Genomic DNA, 15,672 nt, shown 5'->3' on the forward strand with positions numbered 1-15,672 from the left:
GGGAAAAAAAACAAATAGTGACCTCAGGGCCATACTCTGGAGTGTGGCATGGGCAAGTAGTGAATGTTTAACTTCTGCACATAGAAAACAGTGTTACGCACTTCTTCAGTACATTTTTTCCTTACTGCACCATGTTCTGCACAAAAATCTAGACAAATTCTGATTTTTAAAGGAACTGAACTCTAGAGAGTATCTATTGAGACCGAGTAGTCAAAGTCCTGTCCCTGATAATGAGTGGATCAGCTATGCTGAATGGCAATTGGTTAACAAAATTGTGTGACTGGGTGCTGTAAAAATGCACTCCTGTGAATTGCTTAGCCAAACAGCAGAGAACTGAGAATATTACGTCTGTATCTCAAACTAGGCTCCATTTGCTTGTCTAAGTGTAATTTAGCTTTAGTTATTTGTCAAGTAATAATACAAGCATAAACCATGACACTACCGAGAGCACAGAGGGAGGCCTCAGCATAGTGCTGTGACAGGGTCTTTGCTAAGAGCTGAATCAGAACTTTGGCGATTTCTACAAGACAGATTTTAACATCAGTGAACAGCCTTCAGTAGGGAAGGATTTGATGAGCTTTCTCAGTTAAAGAAACTAGGGAAGAGCTAACTTGCTAAGGGAACAGTAACCTGGCTAGGGGTTGATTCTAGATTCCCTGTCCATTCGTGACATTGTCTCCAGAAAATGAGGAAACCACTGCCAGCTCATGTGAATGACAAGGCCCTGTGTTACATGAGGCGAAAGAAAGAGGAAAAAGCAAGAGCATACAACCCTAGGGGTCATTCTCTGTATCAGATGAGAAAAAGATCTAAACCAAGAAACAATTAAAAGCAGGTTGAGTATCCCAAACTAGGTTTAGGCTAAATGAGGAGTTTCCGTTGAGAGGCAAGTTGTATTTTGGATTTCAGTTTGTGATTCAGTATAGTGTCTTGTCAATCTCTTTAGGCCTGATCAGCTACACCTTCAGGAGATTTGAATCTAAGCAAGAAATGGATTGCCTGTTTGTTGTATCTAAATGAAGGAGCTATTTTAATTTAATAGATTCAGATTCAAACCTATTCACTTCATTAAGGGATCTACCAAATATCCACCAGTTTAGGCAGACACTATCACTTCTATACTTATTTTTACAGAACTTACACTGAGTAGTTGCCTGTTGCCACTGTTGTAAAATAAAGCAAGCCAGTACATAATGGCATATAGCACTGTAATTCTATGTGTCAATGGCTGCAATAACATCAAGTGCAATTCACTCTTTTTAACCCACAGAAAACTATAAAGTATTTGTATTCATGGCCTGTGACTCTCCTGTATGCCCTAACACGTACATTCCTTCAGTCACTGGGCCTCGACTCAGGGATGAGTTTGGAAAATATGTTCCTCTTCCTTACTCATATGCTAACTGGGATCTCACAAAGATGGGAGACAGGGAAGGACTGCGAAACACTCTATGTAGTCAAGGTCAGAGGGACCACTGTGAACACCTCATCTGATAAAATAGGCTACAGGAAAGGGAATTCATAAAATAATCTACAGGAAAGGGAAAACTATGTCCCTGTTTGTATAAAAAGATTGTTAAGAAAAAAAGCAAATCAAGGTATATCTGAACCACGTTCAGGCTGCAGAAGGACTTACAGGTATTCCACTCTCAGATTTTCTCTCAACCCAGTCAAACTGGTGCACCGCAAAGCATACCAAGTAAGTGCTCATGGGGACTGACTTCTGAAAAGTTGTTCGGCTCCAGACATTGTTAATCTGTACAGTTTCCTGCAGAAATGCAAAAATAATCAAATTGATTTTTGAAATTGCAAACAGATGCATAAGAATAAAATATTTGTATGAAGGCTGCAACTGCATAGAAGGAACAAAGCACCTCTCCAGATCCACCTCTTCTGGAATTTCATTGCTGAAGGCATGAGAACAGACAAGGTACTTTTCTTCTGCATTACATGAAATTGTACTTTGCTTTTCTGGCAGTAAATAAGTTTACTTTGCTGGCAGTAAATAGTTACCTTGCTCTAATTTTCATCAGGTGTTTGAAATCATTCACATGAACAGAAATTTTGCCAACAGGAGTTTTCTGATGTAATGTTGTGTTTTGTTCTTTAAATAGATGCATTGAAAAAATCACTTTGGACACAGCAGAGACTGAATTCTCCCCTCTCTTAAATACATGCACCATGTATTTAAGTCTTGGTGCAGGGATGCTACCTGGGATATAGACCAGTCTAATGAATCTATCCCAACCTAATTCAAATACAAATGAGCACTGCTAATTTGCAGGTTGCCCAAATATACATAAAATTTAGTGCTGATCCTAGTTTTTATTTTGCAAATCAATTTAAAAACATTCCTGATTTTCCCAGACGGTTTTTCCTCTAAGTTTGCTGACAACACTTAATAGGAAGGGGTAGACACTGAGCTCTTCTTTCCCATGACCAGTGACAGGACTCAAGGAAATGGCGTGAAGTTGAGTCAGGGGAGGTTTAGGTTTGATTTTAAAAAAAGGTTTTTCACCCAGAGGGTGGTTGGGAACTGGAACAGGCTTGCCAGGAAAGTAGTCACAGCACCAAGCCTGACAAAATTCCAGAAGCATCTGGACAATGCTCTCAGCGATATGATGTGACTCTTGGGGTGTCCTGCACAGGGCCAGGAGTTGGACTTGATGATCTTGATGGGTCCCTTACAGCTCAGCTTATTCTACGATTTTATTCTAAACACATATTTCTTCTATTCCTTATCTGCTGTAGTCTGAAAATTTTTATGCTTCTGACTGGATGGTTAACTTAAATAGAACAAGAGCCAAAAGCATATAAAAGACATTAGCCTTATAGAAATACAGTGATTCGTGAGATTTGTTTGTTATAAACACAATATAAATAAAGCACCCTAATGTTACAGGTAATATGATTCCATGAGCAAAAACATCTAGTCACAAATATATTCATAACCCTTTTTGAAAAGGTATTCACAATCTAATTTTCCATTATTTTACCCATTTTGGCTCTATTTGGATATCTTTTGTTATTTCAACAAAGTCAGGACTTGAGTGGAAAAAAAATTGAAGAAATTCAACTCCAGTGAAAAATGCAAATGAAATGTACAAGATTCTGATTCTGCTGATCTGATTTTGCCATGCTGACTATAAAGCTCCACACCACCCAAACTACTACAGGACATGTCACATATGACGTGCCTTGCATTTACAAACTCTTACATTTCCATCTGTGGAAAAGATGTTTCCCAAAGTTCTTTCACTACTAAGACCAGAGTTACTGACCTTGACCAGATGAAGAAGTGCCCTGCTATAATCCCTTAGTCAAACATCAATATGAATTCAGCACAATCTACATTTTCTTATCTGTACTTGTATTTTAGCAAATCAATTAAGAAGCAGTAGTTAGCCCTTGGCAAGCTTATTATTGTAGGTCCATAATAGAGGCAAGGTCCACATGTCAAGGTGTAAAGTAAATCTCAAAACGCAATAAACCTTGATAACATACGGTGTTGTCCCCTTACTTCCTTGTCGTACTCTCACTTATCTGAGGTCTGTGAGGAAAGGTACAGCAATCTCCTTTTATCTGTTGTTCATTAAAGTGCCTGGTGACCTTCTAGGTATCATAGAAATATTTTTAATAACAATGGGTCAGAGCTTTAAATGCGCAAAGGGTATGATGCATCTGTACCAGCTGGTAATAGATATCTCAGCTGCATTGCTAGGAGAATAAGTCTGGGGGACTCTAAATAAAATCAGACCTTTGTTTTCTGAGTGGGGGAGTGATTGGAAAAATTCAAATGCCAACAGCCTGGAGGCTGGAAGCTACTTTTTTTTTTTTTTTTTTTTTTTTTTTTTTTTTTTTAACTTGGCACTTCAGAACTTATTAGTAGAAATTATACAATAGATTACACATTCAATTGAACTATTCAGTAGAAACTCTCTCATCTGAAAGACAGTCTTCTTCCAAAATGCCCAGAGGTAGATAATTGATGCCATTGAATTTAATGCAAAATTGGGAATTTGACACATTATGTCTAGAAATGGATTATTTAGGAAGTTAGAGACATGGCAGAATGACAAATGTCCACACCCATTAGCTGACAGATGGTGTTTCAGATCCTCCATTATTAAAAAGAATAATCCTAGTCTTTCTGATTAGCAGGATTCTTTACCATTAAATTGTGATCAGCAGATTCTTATTCTGGACCATTATGCAGTTTTAGTGATTATTTTAGACTTCCTGTCTGGGAAGCAGCTGCCTTTCAGAGTAGTCATTCTCCAAGCCTATCCAGTTTGAGTGAAGAACCTGCCAATATCTATTTATAGTTAGCAGAGGATGCTCACCTAGAATGTCTGAACAGAAGGCCAGCTGGCTAATAACAAAAGATCTGTTTCATTTTTGCATTGGATTTGACTCTGTGCTGCCATGTTGTGTGCTGGTGGACCACTTCATGCTCGGACCAGCCAACCACTTCTGTTCATGGAATATTTACCAACCATGAGTTTTACAGTGCCTGAGTGGTAGAGCCTGTGAACATGCAAGAACCTGGCAACCCACACTACCTTTCAGTGGGTCTACAGAACTGTTCCACTTAGGCAGCAGTTGGGAAATACATACCTGTACCGGCATGTTGGAAAGCGCTTGGTATTCGTTTTGATGGATGATGGATATGTTGTAAGTTGCCTTTTTGTTTGGCTCATCAAAGCAGGGAAAGGATTTCCGGGCATCTGTTGGCTCATGATCAGTAGCTGCAATGCTCCTGAAACAACACATTGGCAAGACTTCATTATATAGCTTTGAAATCTTGTCTGCAATTTCCAAGCATTTTTTTTAATGGTTTCACAAACTAAATTCAACTACAAATATTTATACATATTTATCCATTCACAAAAGTAGGTTACATCAGAAATGCATGAGTTGACATTGCATAATCAGTCTATCATCAACATTCTCTAGGTTTTAGAACAAAAAGCTGATGCAACTTGCTTATCATCAAATATTTTTAGAAGCCAGGCAATAAGAGAGGCATGTCCTCTCATGCATAGTGAAAACTTTGCTGACCCTCCTGCTGAGCTTTCCCATTGATTTATGCACTTAAAATAAAGAATTGAGGATATCACCTAAAAGGAATAAAAGGAATAAATCACTCCAAGAGTTGTTTACCCACTACAGCATATGTTAGGATTAGGTCTTGAACATCTGCTGAAGCGACACCTTGAAATTTTGTAAATGCCAATAAATCTCAAAAGACTTGTGTGTTTCTTTTTCTGCATTTACCACATACAGTTTTCTCCTGGTGCTCCTGTGGTCCCCTGACTCTATTAGTGAAACTCCTGGAGAAAGCATGGAAAGTTCAGGTGAACATCCTAGTACGTAACTGATGCTATGCAAGCTGTGTTGAGGGGGGTCAGAAAGTCATCTCAGTTATGTGCAACCAGCTGGAGGAGCAGGACAATAGGGGTCATGTGAAAACAGAAGGTGAAGGTTGTGAGTGTTCATATTGTGCTTGCTTCTCTCAGTGACATCAGGCTCCCCCATTAATGACCCACACAGTGGCAGAGCATATTCTCCAGTGATTGATGGTGAAAGGGATCACAAATGCTCCTTCAATTAATCTGGAATGTCAAGCATTTTCTGACAGCACTTCTACAGCTGCTCCAACTATATTAAGGTAGTTTTTCTTTCTGAAAAGTAATTAAAAGTGTACATCATAAATTACAGGTCTGCAGCAATCCTACAAGCTCATTTGACAACCAATTTTTCAATGTTTCTGTTGCCCTTGGCATTTTCCTGTGACGGTTAAATACTAAACTGGTCATTAGGAACTTGTAGCAGCAAGGGTCATTTACAAGCCTGACACAGGTAATATGTCTGGGTTCTCTCCATTCATGTTCCTCAGAATAGTAGCTCAAAGGTTCATGGGCAGAAAGCATAATGAACATTCACCTTTCAGACTCAATAGAGTTTCTTTTGCTTGGTACATTCTTTGCTGTCACTCTCTACTTTTCATAGGATTTGAGAGCTATTTCACAATAAAGTTAATGCCAAGCCTCCAGGGAAATGCTTCACAGCTATTGGTTAAAAAAATTTGCTCTATATTTTGACACATTTATGTCTTGTTCCTACAGACTGATAAGGTGATATATCTGTCGATTTATAAAGTGATAATCCATCTATCCTCATATGTTTGTGGAAGCAGACAGACACTAAGAGTGAAAAACCTCAGCAGTACCCTTCCTACAGGCTAGATGATGAGAACTCCAGGCTGTGGCATGCATAGAAGTGGCAATAGAAACATGAAATGTTGTCATTCACTTTCAAATGGCATAATGTAGTTTTTAGATAAGATTTTCTTCACTTCTTGGTGGCTTCAGCTTGGTGGCTTCTGTTCTTGAAGTTGATGTCTAGACTTTTAAATATGAACTAGAGCTGACAGTTGTAAACATCATAATAATAAGAAGGCAAGATCTGGCTGACACTGCATCCAGCTGTTCTCAAAATAACACAGTGATGCATTTAGAACCATGATGAATTTTCCTTTTACCCCCCCCCCCCCCGAAGTACAAGGCGTTAGTGTCAAACTCTTCCTCCCTGAACTAATTAAAGCATTTTTCTCCTAGTCTTTCTTAAAATTCTGACTCGTTGCTTCTTCTTGGAAAACTGTCTCCTTGAGGAAGAAAATCAGCAGTGTTACTTTTGTACACAGAAGAAAAAATTTCCCTTGTCTATTCAATAAAATCCTAAATACATCCCTGTTAGCCACGTACCAGCCTCTTGTTCTCTTACAGACAAGGAGAGAATTCCTAAAAAAAGGAAACCATACCTTGTCACTATTAAGTCTCTCGAAAGGTCCCACTGCTTCTAACACTGCACAGAAGGGATAACAGAGTTTAATTACATGTTGGATCTCCTTTTCACCTCTGCCCCCTTTCTTTAACATCCACTGTTAACAGACTTGTTTGATCATTGCTGTTACCTGATCTGATTTGTATTTACTTGCAACATGACAAGAACAGAACTATTTGGGTTGAAATTTTCCAAGGGTGGTGTCTATCACAGGCAAAGGCAAAATAAAAATGCTAATTCCAGTCAGCATTGTTTTTAAGGAGAAATCTGAGGGAAAATGCATTTTTAATAAGTAATTAAACCCTTCCCCCACTGTCTTTCCTCACCCCACCTTATCCTCTACCCTCTGCTGCATAGCAGCAACTTGGCTGGTGGTTGCTTTACTTTCAAAGTTCTACTTACCACTATCACATACATCACCTCTGCCACCCCCACAAACAATCTGCCCAAAATCAATCACATGAAAAATATTTCAGAATTTACCATTCACTTGTTCTTATTAAGGCCCTTCTCAAGCCTAACAAACTCACACCCTCAAGTTCCTTTCTGCATTGAGAGTTTTCAGACTGCTGGCTAGGATCATCCTTGTAGTTTCCAGCATCCAATTCAAGAAGCAGGAACAGTCAAAGTGAGCTCACATTTTATGCTTTCTTTAGTTTTAAAGTTCTCCTTTTTTCCTGGTATCAGAGGTTTGGCTCTTGTCTACCTATATTGTTTGGATTTAAGGGACAGCCACTCAACTCTCCCACTCTACAACTCAGAAGACCTGTGTCTTCTGGGGTCATGACAGACCTGGGGCTATACATTTAAAATCTAGATATCCTTCACCAAAGAAAAGGAAGTAACACACCTCAATTTAGAGCAATGCTAGGAGGTTGCATTTAAAACTGCTGTGGAGATGTCAGATGTTCAAAGTATGAAACCAAAGCACCTTTTAAGTCAGAGAAATGCTGAGGTCATAGATGGAGGAAAACAAGAGGAAAAGAGCTGCCTGGAGTTGGAGCTGTTCCCTGCATGATTTCTTCACAGGAAAAATCAGTGCTTGCTTTATCCTCTACCTCTTGGATCTGCTGCTGCTGGTGCCTGACACTGCTGCTACTTCTGTCAGTGGTTGAATGGAGCTGACGAGACTCTCTCTCATGACACTATTGTCCGAGGAGGGCAAAGAAATGCCATGAAAGCACATCAGTGTTTGTCTCCATGTTCCTGCTACAGGGCCTTGTAAAAGTCTAGCCAAGTTTGTCTTCCAGCTGTAAAGGCTGGAATAAGTCACTTCAGAAATGTAAATATCAGAAAAGGGGTGCCTCTTCACTCCAAACTCTGAAGAGAAGCCTTTGAGTAGTGGGCAATGGCTTTTTCAAGCTTCCACCTTGAAGCAGTACAAACCTGGCAGTGGAATATATTAGCTGAACTGGTAATCTTTCAATAACTGTTAATATATTAATAAGGAAGAGATGGAGCGCAATAAAAAAGTAAAGGATAACCCTAATTGTTTAGACTTTCCTATGTATAATTTAAAGCAGCTGCAAGAGAGACAGGGAAATTCTGGTTTGAATATTCCTCAGGCTTACAACATCAAGGAGGTATGCTATCAGGAAAACTCTCAGAAGAACATTTTACACCAAAACTGTTACCTTGGAGATAACAGGAGAGAGTGGTGATAGTTGTATGCTATTTATTGTACTATAGAGATGAAAACAGGCCTTGATCCCTCCAGCCCTTTGAGGGAGCCATTTAGTTCAAATGTAAGCTCAGACGAGTAGAGTTTGAAAAGGTTTTTCATCATCATCATCATCATCATCATCATCACAACAAACCCCTCCTATATCCAGCCCACATTCACTAGTCAGAAGCCAAAGGGTTTTGAATACAGCATCTTCCTTAGGGAATGAGAAAACTAAAGAACAGCCCAGAAATATCAGCAAGTTGGTGAAAGACTGAAAAGCTGAAACAGGAATAGAGCAGGCCTAAGCAAGTAAAAGTAGAGAATAAAGTTTAATAAATAAAACTGCTTTACTTGATCTGTCCGTTCTCAGTATAGGTGGTCCTATAAAACCCAACCAGTGAACCATTCAGCCAGCCTTGAAACCTCATGGTGAGCACATAGGGATCACTTTCATCAGTGACAGGGAGCTCTGTTGCTGCCTTCATCACAATGTATTCTTGTGGTGTATACTCAAAGCAGTCACTCAGAGCAATCTGCTGTCCTGAAGATTTCCGGAGTGTGGGCATTTCTGTAACCTTGGTCTCTCGCAAGTGAAGCCACAGGGAGCTGGTTGGTTTTTCCAAAGCAATAGATATATTGACTGTCCCACTGTAAATGTCCTTCTCCATCTCAGGCTGGATTTCTAGATCGTAGTGGACAGGCTTGACATAAGTGGGCAGCCTAAAATCTCTCCAATCTCCAGTCTCATCATTCTTGGAAGGACAGGGACCCAAATCCGCTGGGGGAGGAGGCTGTTCTGTTGTTGTCGTCTGATCTGTTGTTGGTTGCTCTGTTGCCTTTGGAGGTTTAGGTCTGCTCAACCCCACACCAAGCCCCACAGCAAGTCCTACAACAACCACGACTCCACAGATGATAGCCACATGCTTTGTCTTCATGCAGTACCTCTTGGACTTCTTATCCTCAAAATCCATGCCCTCCATCTCTGCTCCTAGGTCTGTTCTCAGAGCAAATCATTAAGCACAAAAAAGCTTATTAGTCACTTCAGCACTTGCATTCAGTAAACTCAGCAGTCTTGGTTAGGATTTTAATTGTGTAGCTATAGCTGTTCTCTGCTTGTCTCCCTCACCTCGCTTTCCACGAGACACTCAATTAATTAAAGGCAACATGCATTTGAAGGAAACGTGAATGATCAAAAGAAGTGCAGCTGGGCTGGGAGACAGAGCGAACTGACACAGAAGAACATTGTTTCTGCCTTGCTCCCCTTATAAGCAGCGCAACCCCACCCCCCAGCCCCTCCTGTTCTGGGCTGAGTTAAATATAAAACAGGGCTATGTTAATCAGCAGTCAGGAGATGATCAGATGCCAAAGCTCTGTCAGCAGCTTTCAGAAGGAGTTTGCAGATAGAGGTGTAACTGCTCCAAACCTTCAACCTTCACCACTACCTCTTCCTTTTTTGCCTCTGCTATGTCTTGTTTAGGTTTTTGAGGTTTGGGTTTGGTTTTTTTCCCCTTCCTCTTACTAACAAAGATTTCCTTGAATTTCCACCCTATAGTTTGTGAAATGACATCTCAAAACTTGCAAAAATCACATATATCTTTCAGCTGTTTCCCCTCTTTTCTGGCCTCATTTACCTTTGCCGAGTAACTCAAGGCAGTCACAGACAGATGAATGCACAGTGGAACAATAAATTTTGATCACTGCTTCAAAGTTTAAGAGTTGTCTAATTCCTCTCCCCCTCACAGGGCCAGTTTTCCAGGAGATTGACCATAACCAAGCTGGTAGCCTGGGATAGCATTGCTTTGTTGGTCAGCACAATTACAGTGCCGCCTGTGAACCCTTGCTGTGAGGGACACTTCTAAATATGATTTATGCACTAAAGATCTAATTTACCATTTATTGCTTGTCATCACAATGTGGCACTTCATTGAAGCAAATTAATTGAATCGAGCCTGATTCTGCTTGAGGGAACTTATTGTGCATTGCTAAGCCTGCAAGCAAGATGTTGCTAATGCAGTATGAAACTGAGCACGGTGGTAGTCTTGACCTTGTTTGAAACTGGACTAAAGGAACGTAGTGTAGAATAGAAAGGCCAGTCCCTGCATGTCTCAACCCTATTTCTAGATTTATGTAGTCCACTTGAGTAGATTTTTCAATTGGGCACATCAGTTTGGCTTTATGCCTACTGATTTAGTTTATTAGGAGATGGATTATTATCACTTTTTACATCAGTTACAACTCTCTGACTACTTAGCCTTGCTCTCTTCTTCCCTTCCCTTCCCTTCCCTTCCCTTCCCTTCCCTTCCCTTCCCTTCCCTTCCCTTCCCTTCCCTTCCCTTCCCTTCCCTTTTTTTCAGATGTATGAAGTTTCACCAGAATAGATTGACTGAGGTTTTAGAATCAGTTAACACATGCTTCAAGTGAGATACACTAAGCTGGGGAATTTCACCCAGTCTGTTTAGAAATGGATCTATTCATAAGCCACACTTCTAAATACTGTCAGTCACCACAGGGAACTTTAGCCACCCAGTTTGCATCAGCACACTGCTATTTATATATCAACTTGTTTTAAAGGCAAGGGTTTCCTACAGGAACAGAGAAATAAAACATTTTGCTTCTTTTTTGCAGATCATCACAGTAACTTTTACGTGTTTTCAAAAGTGAGAGATTGACGCAAAAAAAAAAAAAAAATGAAGCAGAAAGCTAAAAATCTGTTTCATATTATCCCTGTTTTTATTGTTTCCCATTTCTCTGCTGTGATCAAAACTAGATATGACATGGGAAACGAGTGCCCTTTAATGGATTGAGTAAGAATTCAACTTCTAGCAGCAGGGCCAGCACTGAAGATCATAGTCTTAACATTTAAAACTATTTCATCTTTTATTTTGTTCTGATTGGGCAGGACAAGGGAAAAAGTTACAATAGATTTTAAAGAAGATATCTTTAGCCAAAGCAGGACATAAGCGATGAGATAGTAAATATGTCTTGGTTTTAGACATGGCTTTTACATCACTCCTGTTTTTTATTTTCCTAAGCCATGAGCTTTTCTGTCACATTTTTAACCTGAAGATGAAAAATGCTGTTTGAATTTACAGACTGTAGAGCAAGTTACTTACTGTAGTTTTGAAGACACTTGAAGATTTCTTCACTGATAACAATTACCTCTTTCAGGAAGAGCTAGAAAATACTAGTAAAGTCCATTACAAGCTGTCAGTCAAGTGCAGTAGTGTAGTTATACACAAGTTTTAGCATTGATCTTTTCATTGTAATAACTGAGATTTCAACCTAGTTGCAGCCAAAACTAGATATCTTTCTGGTATGGGTAGCTATGAGCAGGTTTACTCCTCCCACATCCAAAACATGTGTTACTGACACTCCTGCAGCCAGCCAGCAGTGCTAACAAGCCTCCCTGCTGCCAGTGACCGCGTCCAGGATAAACAGGGCCCAAACTGTTAATTCCTCTACACAGGAGCAATGCAGGAGGGCAGAGCTCCCAAAAGCAAAGCTTTTAGCTTAACCCTGACCCTTTGCACACCTAAAATGAAGGGGGTATGGAATCACCCAGGTCTGCCATGACATTGCTGGTATGAACATGTAGATGCTTGTAGGAACAACACCCAGATAACTTTTCAGACAACTACTACCAGGAATGTAATGAATGCTAATTTTTATCCACAAATTGTCAGCCATTCATTTCCAATGCAATTTCTGATTTGAAGTATTAAAAGCGGAATAAAATTTCTGCAAGTAACAGCCAGGATCAACACTAGGAAAGGCCTGCTCCAGGCCTGCAGGGAGATGTCAGATACTCCCAGGATATATTTAATTGAAGCTGACAATGAGAAAAGAGCTTCTCTGGAAAGCATCAAAGACATGAAAAGAAATGAAATATATTAAAAAAAATAATTTAAAAAAGGGAAGGAAAAAAACCCCGAATGTAAAAAACTCCACTTCAACTCTGAACAAATGAAACTCCTCTGAGCCAAGTCATCCCTGGAATAACATGAAACACTTACTGGGAGCTCTTTGTCTCCCTGTGTCCAGGGACTTTAAGGCAACATGAGGGCAGCAGAGTTTAAGCACCTCTGATTCCCTTCTGCTCTCTGAGCTGTGCTTGCTGAAAGATTTTGGAATAATAAATGGATCCTTTCTGCCTCCATCAGGAGGAATTTGTCTCTCTTTATGTAAAATAACACTCCTCCGATTTTTCATTGCAAATTCAGAAGACATGAAGCAATCTGCTGTCGTGACTGCTTTCTGGCACAGCTGCACTTGTAGATTTCTCCCCTGTGGCCCCCTACCAAAATTTTTTTTAGGACATTAATTTGAGAAATATGAAACTGGTTAGAGTGTTGTTCCACCAGGTCAGAAACAAACATTGTCAGAAATTATTCCCTTGTCTAGTGTTTTACTGTGTCTGTAATGAGTGATTTTGTCTCTGTCTTTTGGCTTTGAATCCTCTAGTAATCATTAATCCCCTAGAGTTCACAAGTCTTAGTAATTACTTGCTTGCAGTGGTACTTGTTCCACTCACAATCTTTTCTGAGACAGTTTTTAACTCCAAAACAAGTTCTGTCAGGTTTCAGTTGTTTCAAAGTGCAAATGTTTTGAACTGACTTGAGAAAGAATTGTTTAGCCATAATTGTTTTCCCATAAAGATCTTTAAAATCTAGACTCAGTTTGTGGAATATTGTTGGATGCAGTGCCTTGGGAGGACTGCATTATTTCCTGCTGCAGCCTGACAAATTCTGTCTGTAACACACCAGCTGAAGTGCAGTGCAGGCCCACAACTTATTCCGAATTCTGCTGTATTCCCCAAGCAGATCGGAGCTAGAGGTATTTATCACTAGAGTTGAGGTTGAGAGGAGTTACCTCAAAGTCTGTTCTCAGCGAAGTACTATGAGTTTCTGTTGGCAGAGGCTTTGTTTCTTTCCTCTCTTCTTCATGTTTCAAATTCCTGGATGTAGATTCTATGCCTTGAAATGTGAATGCCATCTCTTATACTATTTATGTAAATAAAGCAAGTCAAATTACATTCATCTGATTTGCTCTATCATATCATGTTCATGATAAGATGTCATATCTGGTATCTTATCAAATGAACGTTTACCATAAAATCATAGAATGGCTTGGGTTAGAAGGGACCTAAAGGAATAATCCCAACCTTCCTGCCATGACCAGGGACATTTTCCACTAGATCAGGTTGCTCAAAGCCCCATCCAACCCGGCCTTGAACAATTCCAGGAATGGGGCATGTCTCACCAACCTCACAGTGAAGAATTTCTAATATCTAATCTGAGCCTACTCTGCCAGTTTAAAGCCATTACCTCTTATCCTGTCCCTACATGCCCTTGTAAGAAGTTCCTCTGTAATTTAATCATGATTATATGGTTTGATGACATCTTATTGTATTCTATTACATAACTTCATCTTCCACCTCATTGCTATCAAGATGACATTCCTTGTGGTCTTCTGTTCTAATCATTAGCCTTTAATACAAAACCAGAACAGTATGGATCCTGGTGAATACAGTTCCAACTTTCCAATTCTACCATGTTTTATTATTTTTACATTTTTGTACCCTTTCTCTTGTCAACATTATCCATTAAAATAGTTACAGTTTATGGCTATGCACTCCTCACCTTCCAGTGTCTTGAAAAACATGCCTGAGGAAAATTCTACTGTATCAACAAAATATGATTTAACTTGTACAGACAATTTTTCCAAATCACTCAACATGTATCTTGTTTAACGAATTCCTAAACAAAAGTGAGAAACAAGCTATTATGGTGTAACTTCCAGGATACATTGGCATACCAACAGATCCACAGGAAAATGAAATACTGCATTTTAGAAAATCAGTGTGGAATTCCTTGCTGAACTTTTGGGGGCATTTTGTCCTCTAGAATGAAAACTTCACCTTGTTTTGTGAGTGAGGGTGATGTCTTACAAGACCTCCTCTTTCCACTTGCAATTCAAAACACTACTTTTAATCTACCTGTTAAGAGCTGCTGTTCCTTGAGATTCCACCTCTGCCCTCAAGCACAGCTGTGTCACTCACTATGCACTTGTATTGATCTGTTTCTTATGTCTAGAAAGGAGAGCACAAGAAGGAAAGCATTTTTATGGAGGAGACGTGTAAAATTTCCTTCCTACCTTGACTGGACCCAGCCTGAAACAGTTAACCTTCAGGGCAAACTTACTTGTATGTGCTTTCTTCTTTGAAACTCAGGGGAAGTTCAGAGGCCAAAGGAGTGAAAACGAACCATCAGTCAGCCCAGCAGTGGTGTCTGCTCAGCATGGAACAGTCAGTATTAAATCCAAGGCTGATACTGGCTTCAGTGAGCAGGGAATGGAGGTTACTGTGGAAAACAGAATTTTCAGTTGAACACGTTTTCAAGTGAATTGTGGGTTTCTCATCTTACTAGAAAAGATACAGTGGAAATAAAATAAGTCATCAAACTAACTGGCAAGGCAGAATGGGAGACTCAATCATCCTTTTAATCACTAAAAGAGATTTAGAGACTGAATCTTTCACTCTTGCAACTGTATGCACTGGGGGCAATTCCCTAATAGTCAGTAGCAAACTATTTGAGAATCTGAAAAAGAGCAAGAGTATATAATAAGAGTGTAAAAATAACGTGTAGCTTAGGTTAAGATAGCTTGACTATGCCATCATATAATGGCAAGGAAACTCATAGGACTTTCATATGTAGTAAACTTGGCACAAATTAGAAGGAACCTTTCATGTTATTCTCACTATATCTCATTCATAGTGACATTCATAGAGAAGGGCCATAGATGCTGTTATCAAGCATCTTATCCCAGCCACTGAGAAGCAGAACAGCAGATTTCTGCTCTCTTCTGCTCTATAAATTCATGTGATCCTTTGCTGCTGAAGCTGCACCAGAAGTTATTCCAAGTTGCAGATAAATAATTGAGTGTGTGATTTCCAGCACTAGGAAAGTCTCCTAAATGAAACCAAGTAAGTGAAAAGATACAACAGTTTAACATTTTTGCTTGGTTGAAGATGTAATCTCAGGGCAATTGTTTGTCAACATGTATTTAGGTTACTTCCAAGTCTGTTACCTGTTTCATTTTCTTGGCCAGGGTATTGAAGCTGATGAAAAAGAAAAAATTGCAGTTGCATAAACTATTTCATT

The 15,672-nt window shown here is 39.6% G+C and overlaps 1 protein-coding gene across 1 annotated transcript in view; it reads right to left on the reverse strand.

The window, feature by feature from the left end:
- Positions 1-14,688, reverse strand: part of ENPEP (glutamyl aminopeptidase) — a 38,350-nt gene extending 23,662 nt beyond the window's left edge. Inside the window, exons 1-4 of the mRNA XM_083860989.1 lie at positions 14,666-14,688; positions 8,864-9,506; positions 4,618-4,759; positions 1,637-1,768 (exon numbers count right to left, since the gene is read on the reverse strand). Of these exons, the coding sequence (XP_083717115.1) occupies positions 1,637-1,768; positions 4,618-4,759; positions 8,864-9,492 (903 nt within the window). The 5' untranslated portion in view covers positions 9,493-9,506; positions 14,666-14,688. The remainder of the gene's footprint in view (positions 1-1,636; positions 1,769-4,617; positions 4,760-8,863; positions 9,507-14,665) is intronic.
- Positions 14,689-15,672: the final 984 nt, after the last annotated feature.

This window comes from Zosterops lateralis, assembly GCF_965231275.1.
Source record: "Zosterops lateralis genome assembly, chromosome: 5".
Taxonomy (NCBI): Eukaryota; Metazoa; Chordata; class Aves; order Passeriformes; family Zosteropidae; genus Zosterops; species Zosterops lateralis.